The sequence below is a fragment of the Oculina patagonica genome, chromosome 12, assembly GCF_052425735.1.
Source record: "Oculina patagonica isolate OP01 chromosome 12, crgOcupat, whole genome shotgun sequence".
NCBI classification, from domain to species: Eukaryota; Metazoa; Cnidaria; class Anthozoa; order Scleractinia; family Oculinidae; genus Oculina; species Oculina patagonica.
The window spans coordinates 26,055,434-26,077,431 of NC_135769.1; the positions used below are offsets into that span (position 1 = coordinate 26,055,434).

At 38.0% G+C, this 21,998-nt stretch overlaps 2 protein-coding genes across 2 annotated transcripts; both read left to right on the forward strand.

Annotated features, from left to right (window-relative positions):
• The first annotated feature begins 2,662 nt into the window (after nucleotides 1-2,662).
• LOC144633914 (uncharacterized) lies at nucleotides 2,663-5,698 on the forward strand. Its single transcript, XM_078492843.1, has 4 exons — nucleotides 2,663-2,730; nucleotides 3,359-3,415; nucleotides 3,911-4,558; nucleotides 5,271-5,698. The coding sequence occupies exons 1-4, from the start codon at nucleotides 2,673-2,675 to the stop codon at nucleotides 5,462-5,464; spliced, it is 957 nt and encodes a 318-aa protein (XP_078348969.1). The 5' UTR covers nucleotides 2,663-2,672; the 3' UTR covers nucleotides 5,465-5,698.
• Nucleotides 5,699-15,437: 9,739 nt separating this feature from the next.
• LOC144633903 (uncharacterized) lies at nucleotides 15,438-19,442 on the forward strand. The gene is made up of 5 exons (XM_078492831.1): nucleotides 15,438-15,558; nucleotides 16,144-16,361; nucleotides 17,079-17,160; nucleotides 18,156-18,305; nucleotides 18,791-19,442. The coding sequence occupies exons 1-5, from the start codon at nucleotides 15,447-15,449 to the stop codon at nucleotides 19,324-19,326; spliced, it is 1,098 nt and encodes a 365-aa protein (XP_078348957.1). The 5' UTR covers nucleotides 15,438-15,446; the 3' UTR covers nucleotides 19,327-19,442.
• Nucleotides 19,443-21,998: the final 2,556 nt, after the last annotated feature.

Consider the following 21,998-nt stretch of genomic DNA (forward strand, 5'->3'; position numbering starts at 1 on the left):
ATGGCGGCGTTCAGTTGTCGAATTTTGGGCTAATTTAGAGAAAGATTTCGTAGGGTTTTAGCGCTCGTTGGAAGCTGAAATTTTGGTGAATAACATATTTTTGTATAAACTTTTTATTGGCGTAAAGAAAATAAACGGCCATTCTGGAGTGAACTTCTCCTTTAACTATAGTTCATTAAATAATAGTAAAATTAACCAGTATATCAATATCATGAAACAGAAGTATATTTCACATTGGAATCAGACCTTACAAAACTCGCAAAAACTTAATTTTTATAGCACTATTAAAACAAATTATAGCCCTTCTACCTACTTAGATTTAGCAAGAAAGAACCCTTTAAGGAAAACATTAGTAAAACTGAGAATAAGCTGTCACAAACTTAGGATTGAAACAGGTAGATACGACAATACACCTCGCAATGAAAGAATATGCAACTTCTGCAATTGTAACAAAATTGAAGATGAAACTCACTTTTTGTTAGATTGCCCAGCTTATACTCAGATACGAGACATATTCTTCTCTAAAATAGAATCCAAACTTCCATTACTACGATTACTACCACGCGAAACCCTATTATCACATCTTATGAATTCCACTGACTACTTTGTAAACATTAAGCTGATCTCATTTATCTCAGCATGCTTTGAATTGAGAGACAATCTCGTTACAATGATCACCACTTCGAATAGTTAAATGAACAATTATTGTTAGTAATTCTTTCTTAGATTATTGTTATTATTAATATTATTATTTTCATTTGTTATGTTATGTTATTTCCAACTCAGTAACTAATTATCCTAGTTAATGAAATTATATGTAATTAAATTCAAGTAGCTTTCGCAATACTACCAAACTTCTACGTAGTCATGCAAATAAAGCTTGTTGTTGTTGTTAATAAATTCAATTTAAACTTTGTGAAATATAAAAAAAGAGGTTTTCAGTATAAGGCCAGAAGTGCCTTTCTCAGATATCATTAGAGGTTAATAAAAAAAGTCATAAGAGAAGAAGGCAAACAACCCTCTTTTGAGGAAAACAAATCCCTGCAATTGCCTGGTTAATCTTCGGCTATACGAACAACGATATAAATGTCGATAAATCCTATCTTTTGGGACACAAGCTGAGACCTGTTTCCTGGAGGTAAAAATTTGAAAATTGATTTCCTTCCCTACCATGGAGACCGTTCGACACACCGCAACTAAAACGACTCTTTTTAGTTAACCGTTAAATCTAAAAAAGGCTAAATTCCCTGATTGAAAAAAAGCGTGAAATATGAGAACGCAGTTAGTGAAATGTCATTCGATTTTTCTTGGGTGGCGTAGGATTTCCCTTACTGGAGGATATGATCGATAAACGTCATGCTATGACGTTATTAGATCCGCCATCTTGGATTTCACTATATATTTTCTAAGAAAGTCAGAAAAAACGGAAAATAATACAAAATCAAGCCAAACTGCTGATTGAAAGTAAAATTACACGAATTGTACAATTTCATTCAAGAAAATGGAAAAATAAAAAAGGCAAAATATATTATAGGTAATGAAGATGAATTTTTCGACAATGACACGAGCATGGGACAAAGAAAAATTCTGAGTCCCCGACGGGAATCGATCCCATGGCCTCCCATGGGTTTCAAAATTCGTGGACAAAAGGGTTGACCACATAGTTGACAAATGAAAGTTTTTTGCAGGGAATGAGTGAACATCTGAAACACAAGATGTACAGCATCGTAGAGTAAGTCACATTTTCATTATTTCAAAAACATCGAGAGGTATGGCATCAACCCCCTTCTTGTTTGTTTACAGTGATCAGTCGCTCGTTTTTCTTTTTCCTTTTTTATTCAGACATGTATCTACAGAAGTTTGCCGGAAGGCTATATTTTTTTCTTCATCCAAATGCTTATGTCGAATGCTTGACAAGCATTTCTACTGAGACCCATAACACCAACTACATCCTGTTTATTAACAACCGTAATATTCCGTGAAGGGTCAGTTAAAAGTGCTGGTCTTAATTTAAAATAGAAGTGATGGGCGAGGATATTTTTAAATTAACAGATAGTTCTTGAACTATATGATTGTAGTTTTGGTAACAGCAGGAGCTCACAAAATTCGATGTGGCAGGTGGGACTGGTGACACAAGTTTAAAAATGCTATGGTTCTTTGCTTTTGACAGAAAATTTACTATAAAAAGGGACTGTTTCACCACAACAAATACTCGCTAAGCTCAACTTTAGCGAAGAAATTACTTATATGGGTCTAAATGACAAAGCCATAACTTCATTAGTAACAAGCATGCCTCCCGGGCGTTATAATTTAAAGTTACAAACCCACCGAGATTAACTTTGAAAACGATTCACCCTAACAGTTCTTCAAAAACCCAAATCGCAATCTGTTTTTGTCTTGTTCAATTTTTTTTTTCCATCCGTACTTTCTTTTGCATTTGCTCTGTTATTGTAAGTTAAATGTTTTTAGTGGTTACATTTTATATTTCACTCAATTTGGTGGCGATCTTCTTATGTCTAAACTTGGGTAAAATCCATGACACGGTTCCCTTAATCGTCAGCTTTATTGTACGATCCGTTGCACAAAATGTATCTGTTTAGAAAGTTGATAAACCTTTGTAGCTCAATTCGTTGTACAAACAAAAATTTGATTTGTTTTCTTGCAACAGGAATATGCTGGCCTACACGACATACTTGGTTGCCTTCTTGTGTCTTATGGATGGAATCTTAGGTGAGTTAAGTACAATGATCACATTTTTAATGTTAACGTTGAACATCATTAACTTGAGGTGCGGTGGACTACGAAGTCAGCATTCTGGCAAAATGTTTCAAGAAGAAAAATGCTGCGATAGAATGGCATCCCTAATCTAGCTCTCTGCTCGATTGGGAACCTACTTCCATTTTCATTCTCAATCTCCGACTATCAATTTTGCCGAAAGTGTATAACAGTACTCAATGTAGACTAACACTCTGGGACGCTTTATTTCAAGCGAAAAAAAACATTTTTATCTTCTTGACTTCAAAAGTTGTTTCAAAGCTAAGAAAGAAAGGCAAGTTTTAAATCTAAGGCATGACTGTGCATGTTTTGACTGAAGCAAACCTGATTAACTTGCAACGAAACAACATTTCCGCTATATAAAGTAAATATTTTAATTGTCAAGTCTCGAGCAATAGGTTTGACTATGCGATACAAAATATAACTTCTTTTATGACGCTTTTGAGTCGGGTACAAGACTACAAGTATCTTGGTAAACGTCAAAAACAATTTTACTTTCCTATCACATAGGACAAGACGCTACGCAGATGTTTTATATATTTGGCATATTCATTAAGCATTGCTTTTTTATTTCAAATCAAAGGATATGGAAAAAATGAGAGCGTTGTCACGGCCGCTGGAAAGCAAAAGATCCCTTCAGGTAACTTAAATTTCCCATACTCTTTAGTCAGCAGCAGTGAAACACCTCTAGTTACCAAAAATAAAGAAGACTACATACAGTCCAAGACAGTCTTTGTGCCACTTAACGTAATAGTGCCCGGTGACAAACCCTTTCGAGTTGGGAAGTTATTGTTCAATTTTCCGAACCCCCTCCCCCCCCCCCCCCCCTCCCCCAAAAAAGACAATGTCGAAATATTGTCGCTGGGTTGGTTGAATAGAAAAATTGCACTGGATGTGAGGAGGGGAGGATTAATAAAGACAATGCCTTTTTTCGCCGAAACAGTTAAATATCTCGAGACTTTTGTCAAGAATTGTAGATTAAAGCTCAACAAATAGAAGTAACATCTACTAGAGCGTGTTTTTCTAAGAAAATGTGGACGGACGACTTTTATATAATTATAACTATAGCAACTATAGCAAAAGGCTCACTTTTCTGAATTGTAAAAAATAACTCTGGCTGTTATTTGTCTTCCAGAGGCCTTAAAGATAACTTTGGCAATATTTTCCGGTCTTCTTGATCCCGAGTGGGTCGACCTCCTTCCCAATAACCAACTGTATCAAAATATACGAGGACGACTTGATGCAGCAAGGAAGAAACGCTTGACTTACAGTGAGGAGAACATGCCGGCCAGACTTGGCTACAAAGGCTTCCTCGTTGGATCAGCATTGATGAGCAAACCGGATCTGATTTTAGGTCCTAACACCGTTGAATTGCAGAAATTACTACTCCAGGCCATGCCGAAAGATAAGAGCTTGTATCACATTAAAGGTCTTCCCTCGAAAGAAATAGAAAAAGGCGAGGCACCTGTTAAGAGAAGAAAGAAACGCGAAGCTCCTGACTTTAATCCAGCACCATGGAATGCGGCAAACAAAGTGAAGTTAAACAACTGCTACAACTACGAAACCAACCAACAAACAGATACCTGTGCACAGCCTGGTGACAGAATTGGCAACCCATTACCACGTCCCTTTTATGACCTGCAGGTACAGCAAGCAGCAGAAAGTGATGGGTTGGTGACTCTGAAGGAAGAGTATGTTCCGGAAATCGACGGGACCTTCGTCATCCCACCAGCACACAAGAATGCAGGGCATGTGGTAGCACTTATGGTTTCTCCGCCAGAGTGTAAGTACTATTTAACACTGCCAGACCAGGGCGGTAGGTAATGGTGTGCAAAGAGTGCGTCCGCAAATCCCCTTCTCGCCTCCACGGGTCACAAAGCTAGGTCTTCTTAATCCGAGAGTGATGGCTAAGTTGACACTCCGAGTGCAGGAAATGTTGACTTCTTTTTCTTTTTATTTCCCGGGAAAGAATACCCCCGGACCTCCTCCATAGATGCTCACGACTCTGGCGCTCGCGACAACCCATGCAACTCCCCTTCTCTCCTCCACGGGCCTCAAAGGTTTTCCCAATCCGGGAATGGTGTCTAGATTGACAGCTCGAGTGCAGGAAATGTTAAATTTCCCTGGAAAGAGTACCCCTGGACCTCCTCCGTAGATTATCACGCCTCTGGCACTCGCAACCACCTATGTAAAATCCTGCCCACGGCCATACAGAGTTATTACAGACTAAAAGTTAATGAAGTCAATGATGCACTGGCCATCGTTCCTCTTTTAACGCAAAGGAAGAGACCCCGAGGAAATTGTGCACTTAAATCAATACTTTCGATGTATACAGTCTATCGACAATCCATTGACAATCGAAAAAAAGCAAAACAAATGGGCGATCACGAAGACGTAACTTATTGACGTGATGCAAAAAGACAAAACAACCCACTGAATTAAAATAAAGGGTACTTAACTGGTACTAAGACGACAATGTCTACTCTTTTCTTTAGTTGGACTTGATTTCCACATGTACCGCTTAGATAGCGACGGGCTGTGGTCTCACAAACCAGGAAAAACACCAGTTACCAGGAAGGATAAATTCAACCAGTCCAGAAAGGATCCAAGAGAAGCCTTTCACGGCATGGCCCCAAAATATCATTTTGTTTGTTTCATGACTACAACCGCCAATACACAAGTTTCGTAGTTCTCTACGATAACATTTAAAGATTGTAGCACATACATAATGCACATACATATTTCAAAAAGGATAATAAAACCTGTTAGTAGAAACTCAGCTGTGTTCTATTGGAAATCCGCGAATCTGATTGGTTCTCCCACTGTTTTCTATTCGCCGTTATAGTTCACCACTAAATTTTCTCCGATTCTGATTGGTTTAAATTGAACACGTGACGCGATAGTGCCCGTCCGCCGTAGGGCACTATCAGCCCATAGTGCCCTCCCGTAAAAAATGCCCGGATCGATAATGCCCGCCCGTGACCGTTTTTCGTAAACAAGCTGCCTGCAGACAAAAAAACCCAACCAAATTCACTGCATTTAGTGGGTTTCTCGTCTGGTTTTGTTTCGTTTGTTAAATTTCGGCTTTCAATTGAGTTTTTTATCCTCAAAAGTAAAAATAATTCACGATGCTTGTTTTTGTATGTGCGCGCGGAAGAAAATTTAGTGGTGAACAATAAAGACAATAGAGTGTTTCTGTCTCGAAACTATCGGTCTGATAGTTGCCCCTTGGAAATTTGATGTTCTTAAAACTAGCATATTTGCCCTCGAAGCTTCGCTTCTCGGGCTAATATTTGTTTTAAGAACATCAAATTTCCGCGGGGCAACTATCAGCCGATAGTTCCTCGACAGAAACACTCTATTGTTAAAATAGAAAACAGTCGCGCGCGCGTAGCTCTTAAAGCGGTAAATTTTCTTGATTTTTGTCTTCAAAGTGCACAATATTGTAGGTTTTGGACTGCAATCCTTTAGAGTTTCTACTAACACAATTAGACTACTCGCCCTCGTTTTCTATTTGCTCATAGAAAACTCGGGCTCGTAGTCTAATTGTTAATTATAAAACATGTAATGTCAGAATGTATACAAATTGCACTTGAGCTTTGATTAAAGACATGTTAAAGCCCAGTAGTGCAGCAGCTCTCGTTAGCTTGTAATTTGGGGACTAGGGGCATGGCATTGTTTCTGTTGTTTTTTATTGTTTTAAGTGTAGCGAGCCATTCATGTGACAACCGTGCGCGAGCTGTTTACTGACCCTTTAAACCAGGACTAGCTATACATTGTCGGTAGTAGCAAATACATTAGGAACCATGCGAGCTCCCCTCTTGAAAGCGAAGTAAACTTCATAAAGATGGCATGTTTGTCAGAGTCATGGGCTCCTGCCAGAGTTGATTACTGTAAAATTCCGCTTATATGCCCCCCCCCCCCCCCCCGGTGATTGGCCCATCTCCCTGTAGAGTAAAAAAAGTACATTCGATTATCATAATAATATAAGCCTCCTCTTCCACTCTCTTTCCAAAAATTGAAATGAATTTGATTCATTATGAGGTTTTTAAAGATTAATTCCAAACCAGTAAATGAAGTACGTATTACGATCAACGCTGCTGTAGCTTATTTCGAAACATTTTTTTATTCCTTTTAAATCCCCCCAGTAATTGCAAATGGTAAAAAGTATTAAATAACTGAGCTAACGGCTGCCCTTGCAAAGGGGGAGAGCAAAAGCCTGGGACGACGTCAGGAGTACCTGATACTAAAGGCAGAGCGCATGTGGCTCGCAGGAGCTATAAGATTGATAAACAAGGACGATCTCGAGATCTAAGGTTTTTAAGAGCTAGACGATGTTTAATTGAGTTAAACGTTACACTGATATCTCATATATTTTGCTAATTGCCTTACAGAAGATCTCCAAAACCATCCGAGAAAACGGCTGACACTTCGGACTACCTTTAAAGGAGAAGTTCACTCCAGAATGGCCATTTATTTTCTTTACGCCAATAAAAAGTTTACACAAAGATATATTTTTTTCCAAAATTTCAGCCTCCAACGTACGCTATAACCCTACGAAATCTTTCCCAAAACTCGACAACTGAACGCCGCCATCTTGGAGCTGATAATGTAAGCGTGACGTCAAAGAGCTCAGCCTGAAGTTTGGTGGGAAAATTTAAAGACTCGAAACTCCTTGTTTCTTCGTAGTGGCCTTTGTTTGTCAAAATGCCTGTTTGTGCATCTCCATTTTGCTCAAGAGCTCCAAGAAATACAACTCCCACAAGGAGTTTTGACTATTAAGAGGGCGTATTTCTTAGAAACACCCACACAATTTCGCGTAAAAATAATTTTGCCTGAAACTCTGTCAACTGAAAGACTTTACCGAGGTAAGAACTGAAACAGATTTGGTTTGATTTGAAATGATATTCTGGCCGCGTTAGAAGCCATAAAATATTTTCCCTTGTCAGCCCCCGTCACAACGTCTCGAAAATTGAAAAATAGGCACTTTTCGTAACACTGTAAAATATTTCTTTCGCATCATCTAGCCGCAAATTTTATATCAACTTGCTCATAAACCTTTCTAGTTTTCCAAGAAAGTCACAATTTGCCTCTCAATTCTCCTGAAAAGGCAAAATGGAGCGTAATATGACCACTACTAATCGCCTTTAAGCGAAGACTGTAAATTGGCTTCGATTTAGAGGCTATTTTTTAAATTTTGGGACCAACCTAATACTTCTAGCCTATACAGCCGACTAGAGTAGTCGTTAATCTGCAAATATGTGCAAAATCCCATGTACGTTTTCAATATTTCAAAAGTTGTGACCGTTTTTATCAGCACATGTGCCAGCATTTTCGAATTTTTCGCTTATATTGAAATCGAACTCTCTCGAGCAGATTTTGACACACATGCAGCCTACCTGCTTCTCATTTCGGTTTATGTCCAACGTTAGACGGTTAAAAATCCTCAGATTGCTAAATCCCATAATAACTCCAGCAAATTGGTAGGTATTGCCTTCAAAACTTGAGCACCACGGCATCTATCGAGTCCCTTGTTGGCGAGCGAAAGCCTGAATCCAAGGCTACATTTCGCACTAAATAGCCCATTGAACACCGTTTCAGAGCCGTTTTTCTTCAAGAATCAATCAAAAGACACTCCGAGACTGGTATTCAGAGAACATAGCCGCGATTTGAGGTCTGAATTCCGAAGAAACATCACCATTTACAGCGTACATCTCGACAATATCGATACTGTGTGATGCTGCTTCCGCAGAGGTCCGCATAAATGGGGAGACCGCTGATCGCTTGTGCCAACAAGGCAATGTCACTATAATTTTTTTTAAATCAAAATTTGGAAACCATGCGCAATTTCGAGTTTTAAATAAATCAATCCTATACAAACAGGATGGGCCCTAAGCAAACCGAGGAGCAACTTAAGAATTTCGCAGAAGGTTAAAGAATACCTTACGGCACGGTTTACACTAGAAGAAAGAACTTGGCGAAAGGCGGACCCTTCCCCATAGGCGTACAGGCCGGGGGGGCAGGGGGGGGGGGGGCTGCAGCCTCCTCAAATTTTGGGCAACTCAGATTTTTTGGGCAGCAAGAGAAATTTGGGCAAAAGCCAGTTTTTAAAGAAGTTTTTTTTTTTTTCGTAGAGATAGATATTTTCTATTTTAAGGGGATCATTTGTTGATATACATATTTGTAATTTTTTTACTGTTGGGCACTGTACTGCAAATATCTGTCACAGTTAAACACCTGATATAGAAAGCTTCTCTCCGTTACTAAATTTTATAAAATCGACGGAGACATTCTGGAAGCCGCGCAGAAAATGTGCGCGAGTTTTCGTCGTGTGCGCGGATTAGGCTACATGTCTGTTTCAGAAATGCAAGAGAATGATCTATTTGATAAGTTTTAGGAGTTTCCTTACGTTCTTCATATCCGTGAGTGATACTTGCTACATCGTGTTCTGCAGAACGATCATTCAGTGCGTTGCGCAGATTGAAAACTTACCTCCGCAGCATGTGATGAGGCGACAACGTGTCAGTATGGCCAATTAAAAAACAAAAACAAAACAAGTGTTTCTCGTCCCCGCCCGCTCCATTTTTTGGGGCCGCCTCTCTTTTTTATTTTTGGAAAAGTTAGAACGAACAAAAACCAACAATGTTTACTTTCACTTTGTACGGAGTAAGACATGGCTTTTGTCTGCGTTTAATACAAACTAAGGCCCAAAACTTTAAATCCTTGTTACACTAGGTCCGTACTGGATAGGTCAATTACCTTGCAGGATTTATTTTGGAAGTTCGCTCCTGGCCTGGAGAATTTGACGATGGAGGAAAAAACATTAGTGTCACCAATAGGTGTTTAAAGCGCTAGAGCGATTGACACTTAAATCAAGTTTGCTACTTCTACATCAATATTCACATATTCGAACAACACAGGTATGGAATGCAACAAAATAATAAATAATTAAAATATAAAAAAATGCGCCCGGCCGCTCTCTTTTTTTATAGAAATCGGGACGAGAAACATTTGTTTTTTTTTTACTTGGCCTAAATTATTACTTGCCATCGCACTTATTAGCATTTAATGGGCATGTTCCAACTCTGTAGTCAACAATGACATGGATTGTATGGTTGATATCTTCGGCCGTCGAAATGGTAGAGACAGCTTTTTCTTTTAACGTGCTGTATGAGCTCATATGATAGATTCTTATATAAGAATTTTTCACTTCATTTGAAAGCCTATGTTAGTGCTTCGTATGAACCTCGTTTCTTCTCGACTGTTTCGTAAAAATTTGGGCATGCAACTTGCGAGAATTTTTTTGGGCAAATGTCTCACCGCCCCCCCCCCCCCCCCCCCCTGGCAAAAACTGCCCGTACGCCTATGCCCTTCCCAAGTTGCAGTAGACATGCGAAATGCCAAAAATGAAGAAAACAGAGTGGCTGACGAAGAGCCAAATCCAGCGCTTTTTCTCCCGACTAGCAGCAAAACGTCGCAAGGATCAGGGTGTGGTCGGAATGTCACCCGATGACGAGGAAGATGTCCAATGCCTCCAGGAAAATTCCGACAGACAAGTTCTGGTAGACGAGGTTAATAGAGAAATCAACGTCTCGCATCCCATCTGCTACGACACGTATGACCTCTGTGAACGTTACCACAGCAACACGCTTCAAAATTTAATGTGGTCATGCTGAAAGCCATCTGTAGCCACTTTGAGATTCATGTAAAATCAAAAGAAAAAAAGCAACTTCTGATAGATAAGGGGACGGATATGATTCGTGAATGTAAATGTGTTTCTGACTAAACCATGTTAAACATCCCGTAACAGTAACAGACAGTCGTTGAGTAGTCTTGGCTCCATGCCTTGACATAGCTGTGCTTTTATAACGTTAAGTCCTCTCATCCCTCTCATCAAAAGGCAGGCAGGCTAACTGATACTACATCCTATAAGTGGTTTTCACTGTCACGCCGCCAAAAATAAAACCAAAACTATTAAGTAAACAAAAAATATTACAGGTTGTAGAAAACTATATAAACTACCGTTACTTGTCCAAGTCTCAGATCTGTACATTATTCTGTACTCTAGTTATCCGTCAAATTGTTTCACGCAAATTTGAAGAGCACAGACATGTGATCTGGCATTAAATTCTGCTACAAATCCGATCACCCTCACGAAAAAGTAAACATTCAAATAAACTCTTCCCGCAAAACCTCAACGCTCAAGTGTTCAGAGTATTAAAAATGGCAAGATGAGGATTTTTTTTTAGGAAAACGTGACAGCCTTCTGGCGGCCATCTTAGGTCTTGTGTGGCGTGAACTCCGAAATTCAAAATGCTATATCTTACAGTCGGCCGGACTCCAGATCGAACTGTCCGCGGTTCGATCCCTGGCCAGGGTTGCTGTATTGTGTTCTTTAGCAAGTCAATTTTCTCTCATAGCGCCTCTACCCACCCGGGTGTAATTCTGGAGGGGGGGGGGGAACTGCGATGGACTAGCATTCCATCTAGGAGGGAGTAGAAAAATTCTTAGCCGCTTAATGCTATCGAAACCGGGATAAGCTGTGACAGTATGGGCCGTTTGGCTCGAGGCCTCGTTTTTAAAATATATTTATTTATAGGATTGATTTATTTAAAACTCGAAATTGCGCATGCTTTCCAAATTTTGATTTAAAAAAATTATAGTGACATTGCCTTGTTGGCACAAGCGATCAGCGGTCTCCCCATTTATGCGGACCTCTGCGGAAGCAGCATCACACAGTATCGATATTGTCGAGATGTACGCTGTAAATGGTGATGTTTCTTCGGAATTCAGACCTCAAATCGCGGCTATGTTCTCTGAATACCAGTCTCGGAGTGTCTTTTGATTGATTCTTGAAGAAAAACGGCTCTGAAACGGTGTTCAATGGGCTATTTAGTGCGAAATGTAGCCTTGGATTCAGGCTTTCGCTCGCCAACAAGGGACTCGATAGATGCCGTGGTGCTCAAGTTTTAAAGGCAATACCTACCAATTTGCTGGAGTTATTATGGGATTTAGCAATCTGAGGATTGTTAACCGTCTAACGTTGGACATAAACCGAGATGAGAAGCAGGTAGGCTGCATGTGTGTCAAAATCTGCTCGAGAGAGTTCGATTTCAATATAGGCGAAAAAATCGAAAATGCTGGTACATGTGCTGATAAAAACGGTCACAACTTTTGAAATATTGAAAACGTACATGGGATTTGCACATATTTGCAGATTAACGACTACTCTAGTCGGCTGTATAGGCTAGAAGTATTAGGTTGGTCCCAAAATTTAAAAAATAGCCTCTAAATCGAAGCCAATTTACAGCCTTCGCTCGAAGGCGATTAGTAGTGGTCATATTACGCTCCATTTTGTCTTTTTAGGAGAATTGAGAGGCAAATTGTGACTTTCTTGGAAAACTAGAAAGGTTTATGAGCAAGTTGATATAAAATTTGCGGCTAGATGATGCGAAAGAAATATTTTACAGTGTTACGAAAAGTGCCTATTTTTCAATTTTCGAGACGTTGTGACGGGGGCTGACAAGGGAAAATATTTTATGGCTCCTAACGCGGCCAGAATATCATTTCAAATCAAACCAAATCTGTTTTAGTTCTTACCTCGGTAACGTCTTTCAGTTCACAGAGTTTCAGTTCACAGAGTTTTATTTTTACGCGAAATTGAGTGGGTGTTTCTAAGAAAGACGCCCTCTTAAAACTTTTCCCGCCAAACTTCAGGCTGAGCTCTTGACGTCACGCATACATTACCAGCTCCAAGATGGCGGCGTTCAGTTGTCGAGTTTTGGGAAAGATTTCGTAGGGTTATAGCGAACGTTGGTGAATAACATATCTTCATGTAAACTTTTTATTTCCGTAAAGAAAATAAATGGCCATTTACACCTGATTAAAGAATCGGTGACCCAAAAAATGCATAAACCATGAACGACTCGACCCAAATGTTTACTGGGAAATCGCCGGAATAAAATTGTCGTCTGTGACAGAGTAAACATGATAATAGGACAAGTTGCATAAATCATGCTCTTATAACTCTCAAAGAAATGAAATACCATGATTATCAACAAAGGAACATCACGTGTACTAAGCATACCAAGGCTTAACCCAGAACACCATTGGGTCATATCGTTCATGTTTTATGCTTTTCAGAAGGTCAACGTTTTCTTCAATTAGGTGTATACGGTCACGATAGATAGAAAACCATTGAGCCTTGACACTAAATACAGTTGACACCATTTACACCCTACGGTACCAATAGCCTTAAAAGAGGGGCCGGTCTAAAAATTTTAATTTTAAAAAAATCCATCAATCCGGGAAAAAAAATCGAAAATTTTTTTTTTTTCTAAAATAGAGTTCAGCCGGCGCACACCATTCACTATATGTTGAAAAAGGGACTGGTCTAACGAACGGCCACCCGCTAGCGCGCAATTCTTTATTATGTTTACACCCTTCAAGACAACCTGCTACAATATGAATATTCTAATACAAAGTTGTTTTGAAGTCGTTATATCTGAATATTTATTGTTTTCACACTTGAACGTATCGATGGTAACAGAAATTTTGTAATGTATTGTGTCTGCATGCTTTCGTCTCCCATTAACCTTTATCTCCAGTGTTCGTTAACTAATGCCACAGCATTGTAGCCTATCAGCTTACAGTTGATAAGGGTAAAAAAAAACCGCCGTACCGAATTAGGAAAAGGCTGTCCTTCGTCTATGCTAGGAGCTTATGTTAAACAGACACGAGTAAATAGTCATCGACCTTTACATCTGTTGATGTGGCCGCCAATTTAAACAGCAAAAAAGCATTAGCATAACTTCAAAGTTATATACAATCAATTAACTTAGATCATGTGCACCTGCTTTTCACTTTCGTTTCACGTGTCTCTTGCCAAATAAAATTATCGGTTAGTAAAAACGTTTCAGAAAATTAGATTTTTTTTTTCATTGACAATTTGCTTAGTAAAGAGAGACTTCGTTATTTATTTTCTATTACAGATTGCGAGAAGGGAAGAAAATGTTTAATTACCATGCAGCATTTCATCACTGTCAAATATATATTTATAAAATGTTGTAACTTTGTGCACTGTTTAGCGATATTACAAACGATTAAACAATTGTGTGAGTGAATGGCAGCCAACTACGATAATTCTGATTTCATTCTTTAACCGTCGTTAAACCTAGTGTAAACATGTTCAGAGATGGCAGTCTCCCTGTCTTTTTTTAACGATTAGTTATAAAAGCCCTAATCAATAATCCCGTTAACTGTAAACACTTTGAATCATTAATAAACAAACTTGGCCACTGTACAGAATCCCCGCAAATCCCGCAAAACCATGTGATAATAATGTACCTGCGCGCGTTCACGCATGAAAGACGTTCATTAAAGGCTACTTACTTATAATGAAAATATTATAAATGGCAGTGCGTCTTTTCTTACCAATAACGTAACAAGTTTAGAAATGTGACAACTTTACTGCTCAGATAATAAAGCGAAGCAGGTGCATATTGTAGGAGGAAACCCAACACGCTCTTCCAAGTTACAGTAAAAGTTGTTATGCTTCAGTTCTACTTGTAAATTTTGACCAGTTTTAATATTTGTAAATAAGGAGTTCATCTTAGTATTATTTTTATTTGAAGTGCCCCCAATTAGAGTTTTCCAAAATATAAACATTTGTCACTTCAATTGAGCTTTTTTTTTTTTCCTTTGGAAATTTTATACCACCCAGGGCGCGAGAAAAAATATAAGAAAACAGACTATTTATGTTATGGTGATTGATTTTTTGGTGAAAAGATAAATCATTTCAAACAACTAAGTACATTCTTTTTTTTTCAAAATTAAAGTAAAAAATAGCAAATAAAAATTCATGACTATCAGACCAATACTTAAAATAACATCGATCGGCTATTCTGTTCTACTCTCAGGTTTATTTAATAAACGACTAAGTAATCCTTTCTTTTCTAAACTTCTGAAGACATTAACGGTTCATTAAGCCTGGCTCCGTGCTGATTAAAAATTATAGTTTTGTCTATTTTCTAAACTTATCAATATTCTAGTTCTTTATATGTTACCTCCTTTTTTTGTTTTCATTATCTATCCTGAGAAAATTAAAAAATGTATATATTATTTTTTTGTAGACGCCGGCAAGGCAGCGAACGTGTCAGTTCCAGGATAGCTTTTTGTAATCTTTGTACACTATGCGTATTTCTGAAATGCTGCGTAGCTCTCTTGCTATTTTTTGATAGTGGCCTTAACTGGAGCTGGCCGCCGATGAGAATAAACTCTTTTAAGCAAACACCCACTGACATGATAAAAGCTGGTCGCTTTAATTACGTTGCTTCATACATTGTAACAATAATAAAAATGACCGTCAACTTACCATGCAAGTGTTAAATAATTTATTGTGGAGGTCTATGACATTAGGAGGGGTTTAAATTTTTAATTCAGAAGAAACGACTGCTTTAAAGTCACAAGGTAATGTACTTGAGCCAGATAGAAACTTACTGCATCTAGTTTCTTTCCAGTACATTTGAAATGAAACATTATTAGAGGCAATTTGAATATGAGTTGGTATTCTTGACTTGAGAGTAAGTACTACCCACGTTTGATTAAAAATGTTTTTGTATTGTCCTAACGGCACATTTTATCCGTTTTTATTTCGCAGGGCATTTTCAACGATGTTTCTAAGCATTTACATCCCGTTCTTCTTACTGTTCATGAGATCCTGCCTCCTTACCCCTGCATCACAGTATTCGGAAAACTGTGCAAGTGTGTTTGAGAGCTATGAAGGTGAGACACAAAAGTTCGACATCTCATGATCAGAGTCCGGAAGGGGTATTTTAGGAGGGGGTCATTCCAATGAAATAGAACATGCACTGGTATCTTTGTCAAACTTTATTTTCTTATTGATTGCTTATCTTATGGAAATTAAAATTTTGAAATTGAAAAGTCTCCCCCCTTAATCGATTAGGAGCATCAGCACTGCATTTATATTCAATATTCACGATTGCTTGAAAAATTCTTCCCACTTTTCTTCTGGTCTCAGTACCCTGATATTTGTGGGATGAAGCAAAACCATCCATAAGAACAAACAACCAAAAGTTTCTTACCAGCATGTTAGAAACGTTTCGTTTTAGCTTGATAGTAATACTTGCACAGAAAAGGCGGCTGCTTGTTTGATGGTGTCATTTGGTATTAAACGCAAAGAACCTTATTTTGTTTTGTCCTTTTTACTACCAAACGTACGTGCACAGCTCCAGGCTACAGCTAAGAAATTTATGTTAAACGGCCAACCACAGACAGGTGACATATTTATTTAGTCACCGTTTAAACAATGATGCTTCATTAGCTTTACTTTGCGGTTCTTTCTTGCAGATTATGCCTTGTTTGATCATATATTCCACACGTTTCACGTTTCTGATGCATATGAGTGTGCTACAAGATGCATGGGAAATGGCACCTGCCAATCATACAACATTCAGACCAACGGGAGCAGTGCCTACCAGCAGTGCGAGTTAAACAACCAATCACGAACTTCGAAACCGGAAGATTTTAAACAAAGGCAGGGATTCAATTATTATGGCTTAGTTCCGGTACTGTCCTATCCTTTTATTATTATTATTTCCTTTATTGATTATAAGTGAGAAGTTTTCCCTTCCCTCCGCCTTTAAAACAATTTTTCCTTTTGACACAAAATGAACACAGGTTGGAAAAACAGTAATTCGAGTAACTACACTTGCTTTGGTGTTATTTTGACGTAGAATGACGTCATTATGACGTCATATGATGATTTTATTGGCTGAGATAACATTTATTAAATTCTCATCACAGTCGCATTGAAAATCACAAACTCTTCACAGCAACAATGCTGAGAAGTTTTTTTGTTTCTTATGTTATTAGCGACAACAATGACGTTATTATGACGTCTTAAATATGAAAATAGCCACCTTTTTGGATTCGCAATTTTGAAATGAATTTATTTCATTAAATACCCCCAAAATCAAGGTAACTTGACTATGACTCTTAGGTACCTTTTAAAATAATGCTTCAAGATGGAAAACAATTCAGGCAATAATGAAATTACAAAGAGAAATGGTCTGCCATGTTGGATTTTAGCATTTTGTAATTAATAATCAACTCAAATCAGTAATACAACTTTTTATAACTATTTTAAACTATTGAGATATTTTATATTTAGAAAAAATGAGTAAAATGTAGGGAAATAAGACATTTAACTGCCCCCCCCCCCCCCCCTCCATATACCATACATTGATAAAATCGTACGTAATACCTCGCTCTTTTCTCGTTAGGTTTCTTGTGTTCCAAATAACTGCAATGCTAAAGAAGATTGCCAATGTCACCCTGGATACAAAGGCAAGAGTTGCCAAATACGTAAGTACGAGTGAAATACCAAATTTCTAATAATGCATTTCACTTAGGACGATGTAAAGACTGTAAACACCACGCTTCTCAGAACCACAAATATTCTGCTGATTGGCTGATGAGACTGCAATGTCTTATGATGGAAAATACGCACCATATCTTTCTGTTATTTTATCGAGCGAGAAGCGAAGAAAAAATGTGTGGCCACATGAAAAATGGCAGTGAGTCCTAGGCCTGTCCCAAAGATGCTCAAATTTCCTAAAAAGTTTCTTGTTATTTCTTAAAAAGTTGCTCCAAAATCCAAACAGTTGCGTGAACGTTGCTTCAAAAACTCCAAAACACTGCTTGCAATTTTTTTAAAAAATTTATGCTAGTTTCCCTTTGAAGGTAAAATCTCTTAATATTTTCATATAGTTTTACTTAAACAGAATATCTAAATAGCACTTAAAGGCCAAAATTTGTTTTTAAAATTACTAGATGATACCGATGACGAAGTGTTTGCTGACGAATTTTTAAAGGTGAATGAGTCAAAAGTTGAAACAACTTCAGAACTTCCTCTAAAATCTTCAGAAAACTTCGTTTATCATCGGAAAATTTGCCCGGCCTTCCAACAACTGTCCGACAATCTTTGGAAACCTTCGGTCTAGAAATTGCTCAGAATACAAAACGTTGCTCGAAATATGAAAAGTTGCCCAAAAGTTGCCGAGCTTCTTTAGGACAGCGTCCGTTTTTCAAGTTCAAAAACTTATTTGTTAACATTTATGCAATCAGATTAAATTTTATGAACGTTGAGTATATATTTTAAAACGGATCAGTAGCCGGTCAGCGTATATTTGCTTTTTTTCGCCTGTTTTCATTAATTATATGTTCACTTATATAAGCTATTAAAGTCTCAGATTTTAGCAGAAGAAGAAAAATGCACCCTTCAAAGTCCTGTTTTGGAAGCTTTGTACTTAATGTTTTATTCCATATCGAATCATATCTCTTGTTTTTAATATCCCCAGCGAGACTTGGACATTTTCCCTCAAATCCTGGACTTTCTTGTAAGCACATCCGTGACTCAGGAGACTCGAGAGGGGATGGAGAGTATTGGATCGACCCCGAGAACAACGGAAACCATTTTAAAGCCTACTGTGATATGACAACTGACGGAGGTGATTGATCTTTTAAAAGTCACAACCAAGAAATATTAAACAAAAGTTAACAGTTCCCTGAACAATTTACTAAAGGTGCTATAAGCACATACACTGTACATATCTCATTCTTACACAAAGATTAAGTATAATTTTTTAATTAACACCACAGTATTATCAACGAGAAAAAGTTAAAGTTATTTTTTTGATAGATGCAGGGTACAAAAAAGTGGGACACTAAGTACTACCTCGAAATTTTTCGCTTGTGGCTCTAAGGCTCGATTAAATTCAACTCAATGATAAACACAATTTCCGAAATAAGTGAACCAACATGTTCGCCAAATGGTGGGGCGGCCCACAAAAAAGTCAGGGACTCTACAGCGGGATCCCCACAAGTTTATTTTAAACACGTAAAAGGGTCCTCATAAGTTCATATTACAACAGACAAAATTGTGCTTCATAAGGCCGTTATATATTTTTTTGTTGTTGTTTTATTTTTCTTCTAGGTGGCTGGCTTCTTGTCGCTAACTTTGTGATAGACGACCCCAGTAACCCCCCTGTCTGGACCGCTGAGACATCATACCGCGGTATCAGCAACTATCACGACAACAGAACTGGCATCTCAACGAGCGCCATGAATGAGCTGAGAACACACTTACCTTTCACTCAACTGAGATTCCACTGCAGTAAACAACAGGGACGTACGTTCCACGTGACCACGGTCGCCAACAGCACCGGTGAAGCTGTAGTCCAGTACTTTAGCGGTCAGACAGATACCATGCCTTCCTCGTGCAACTCGTTTGTTCGAATGGAAGATGATGACTCTTTTTTGGCCCAGCAGTGTAGCAAGTGGGGAAATGATGGATCACAGTTTGTTGGGAAATGGGGACACATAAACAAACGAGGTGAAACACGCATGTACGATCACACTGCATTTGTTGCTCATCTTTATCACTGGATACTCACCGGAGGAATCTGGTCATGTGATGACAAGACCCTGCCTTTGTCAGCTGGAGATTTTTGGAAAATTTTCTTGCGGTAATGGAAGAATTTTAACTGATTCGTCCTGTCACAAAATGATCAAGCAAATGTTATGTATTTTTTTGTTACACAAATGGAAAGCGCTCGTTATTTCAATAAACAGTTTTGCCGTTTTGAACCGTCCAAAGTCGCACCCTTTCAATACCAAATCTGACTGTTATAGGGTATAGGTATGTGCCGCAGTGAAGGGTATGGTTTTCAAGCAGTTTAGTCTGGGGTAGGATATAGAAACCAGAGAGTTTGGTCTAGAATACTGTATCATTTGCCAGGAAACTGTTCATTGGCAAGGAGGATTAAGTTCAGAATAGGCATAGAAACTTAGAAAAGATAGAGACTTTCAAACACGTAAATAAAATCATCGTGGTAACGTTGTTGACCAATGGTTTTTCTTTAAACAAAATAATAGTGATAAGTTTTAAAAAGGGGGGGGTTAACCTCTACACGTCTAGTGTAGAGGTGCAAAAGCAGTTGAACTTTGTCTGGTATAGCGTAAGTGTTTGTAAGTCCCCGCGGCACACCCCCAACCAAAAATATTTTGCAGTGAATAAGTGTCCCCCGGGTGGTATTTTCTCGACTTAAGTACACCGAAGGGAGGGTAAATATCCACCACTTTTCACGGACACTAATAGAGGGGCCTTTAATCATCATAGGGCGATAGGCTGAAAAGTACTTTTCAAAGAGAAGAGAAAAGTCACAAGACAACATTAGGCTATTACTAGACCAGAACGACGCGTTCCGTTTGCTTAAAGTATTTATGTGCATTTTAAAGTGAAAGTTGTGGTTTGTTTGTTTTTACTGATGAACCAAACGCGGAGAGTTTCACATTTGTCATAATTTACAAGTAGAGCGCTAGAAACTGAGCCGTACTGTACAAATTAGCATGTGCATATGATCAAATGCGCCTCAAAAATAAAATTGAATTAATACTGAAAATATGGTGATTTAAAAACTAGCTATTCAGTAGAATATTGTACATATGACTAAAAAGGAGATAAAAAAGCTTAAAAAATAAATTACTGTAATAGTGCTAATGCTAGCGCGCACTTCAACGTGCATGCGTCTATATAATGTATGAGTGATTTAAAAAGTAGCTATTTAGAATAAGACTTTCCTCTACGATCCTTTTTTGCTACTTTATGCACCACTGAAAAACTGAAAGGGAAGGGCTAAGAGAGTTGCTGGCCACTGACAGTTCCGGGGGGCCTTTTTTGCTTAAATCAGGACAAAAGTAGATTAAAGATTATCTTAGCATTATTTATATTTGAAGTGTTCCCAATTAGAGTTTTCCAAACTATATATATTTATTATTAACTACCAGACCAAATTCCCAAAATAATATAGCCCATTCTGTTCTTCTGTTGTAAAAGACAAAGAAATCTTTTCTTGTAAATAATAAAGATGGTAAATTTACTTATATGGGACTCGTTTTAATTATGCTTTGAAAACACTAACGGCCTACTAAGCCTGGCTCTGTGCTGATTAACAATTACGGTATTATTTTGCTTAAAACCCCTTAATCTATCAAGACTCTAGTTCTTTATATTTGATCTCCATTTTTTGTTTCTCATTATATCTGCCCTGAGAAAATTAAAAAGGATATATCTTATTTCATTTTTTAGTGCCGGTGAGGCACTTACAGTTCCAGGCTAACTTACTTTTATTTGTAATGTCTGTACATTATGCGTAGTTCTGAAATCAGCTGCGCAGCTCTCCTGCTTTTATTTTTGAAAGTTGTCCTAACTGGAGCTTTCCGCCGATGGGAATAAATTATTTTAAGCAAGCCCCAACTGACATAATAGAAGTTGGTCACTAATGTTTTTTTCATAACGAGCTAAGACTAAAAATAACCGCCAACTTACAATACAAATGTTAAATAAATAATGATTAAAAAACGATGGCGGGTGTTTCATTGGGTTTCTACACTCATCCACCTGATCAGAATGCTGCTAAGCCGCTATAAATTTTTAATTTTTTAATTTTTTTTATTGCATTTTACATTTTACATTTCTTATATTTTAAAAATTATATATTATATTCTCTGTTATTTATCTATTTATCTATGTAATTAGGTTTTCTCCTAACTTTATGTAGCTTAGATATCGGACTGGATTTTGATAAATATGCCCGCAGACTTTTCAGGAGCAGAGGTCCGGCTGTGGTCGTCAAGTTGCAATCGGCCGGCCAGGGGGGTGCTCCGGGGAAATGTACCCAGCCGACCAGGTCGGAGCTCTTTGCAGGTGTGTTTATGCAAATCCAGTCAGATATATTTTAATGTAAATAGTGTCCCCCAACTAATTTTTATGAGCTTAATACTACTGACACTATAATAAAGTCCTTCTTCTTTATCTTTAATGGGGCGTTCTGGTAGGCTAATTACAATGTGTATTATTAATGAGTTTGAGAATTTATTGTGAAGGTCTATGTCATTAGGAGGCAAATAAATTTTTAATTCAAAAGAAGCGACTGCTGTAAAAGTCACAAGGTAATGTACTCGAGCCAGATAGAAACTTACTGCATCTAGTTGCTTTCCAATACACTTCAAATGAAACATTTTTAGAGGCAATTTGTATGTGAGTTGGTATTCTTGACTTGAGAGTAAGTACTACCCACGGTTGATGAAAAATGTTTTTATATTGTCAAAACATCGTCACTTTTATTTACCCTCGGATTTGA

Excerpts from the sequence above, each read along its gene's own strand:
- LOC144633914 (XM_078492843.1), top strand. The coding sequence starts at position 2,673 with ATGCTGGCCTACACGACATACTTGGTTGCCTTCTTGTGTCTTATGGAT. Across the intron at positions 2,731-3,358 it reads TCTTATGGATGGAATCTTAG|GATATGGAAAAAATGAGAGC; the intron begins GTGAGTTAAGTA and ends TTCAAATCAAAG. Across the intron at positions 4,559-5,270 it reads TATGGTTTCTCCGCCAGAGT|TTGGACTTGATTTCCACATG; the intron begins GTAAGTACTATT and ends TCTTTTCTTTAG.
- LOC144633903 (XM_078492831.1), top strand. The coding sequence starts at position 15,447 with ATGTTTCTAAGCATTTACATCCCGTTCTTCTTACTGTTCATGAGATCC. Across the intron at positions 16,362-17,078 it reads ATTATTATGGCTTAGTTCCG|GTTTCTTGTGTTCCAAATAA; the intron begins GTACTGTCCTAT and ends TTTTCTCGTTAG. Across the intron at positions 18,306-18,790 it reads TGATATGACAACTGACGGAG|GTGGCTGGCTTCTTGTCGCT; the intron begins GTGATTGATCTT and ends TTTTTCTTCTAG.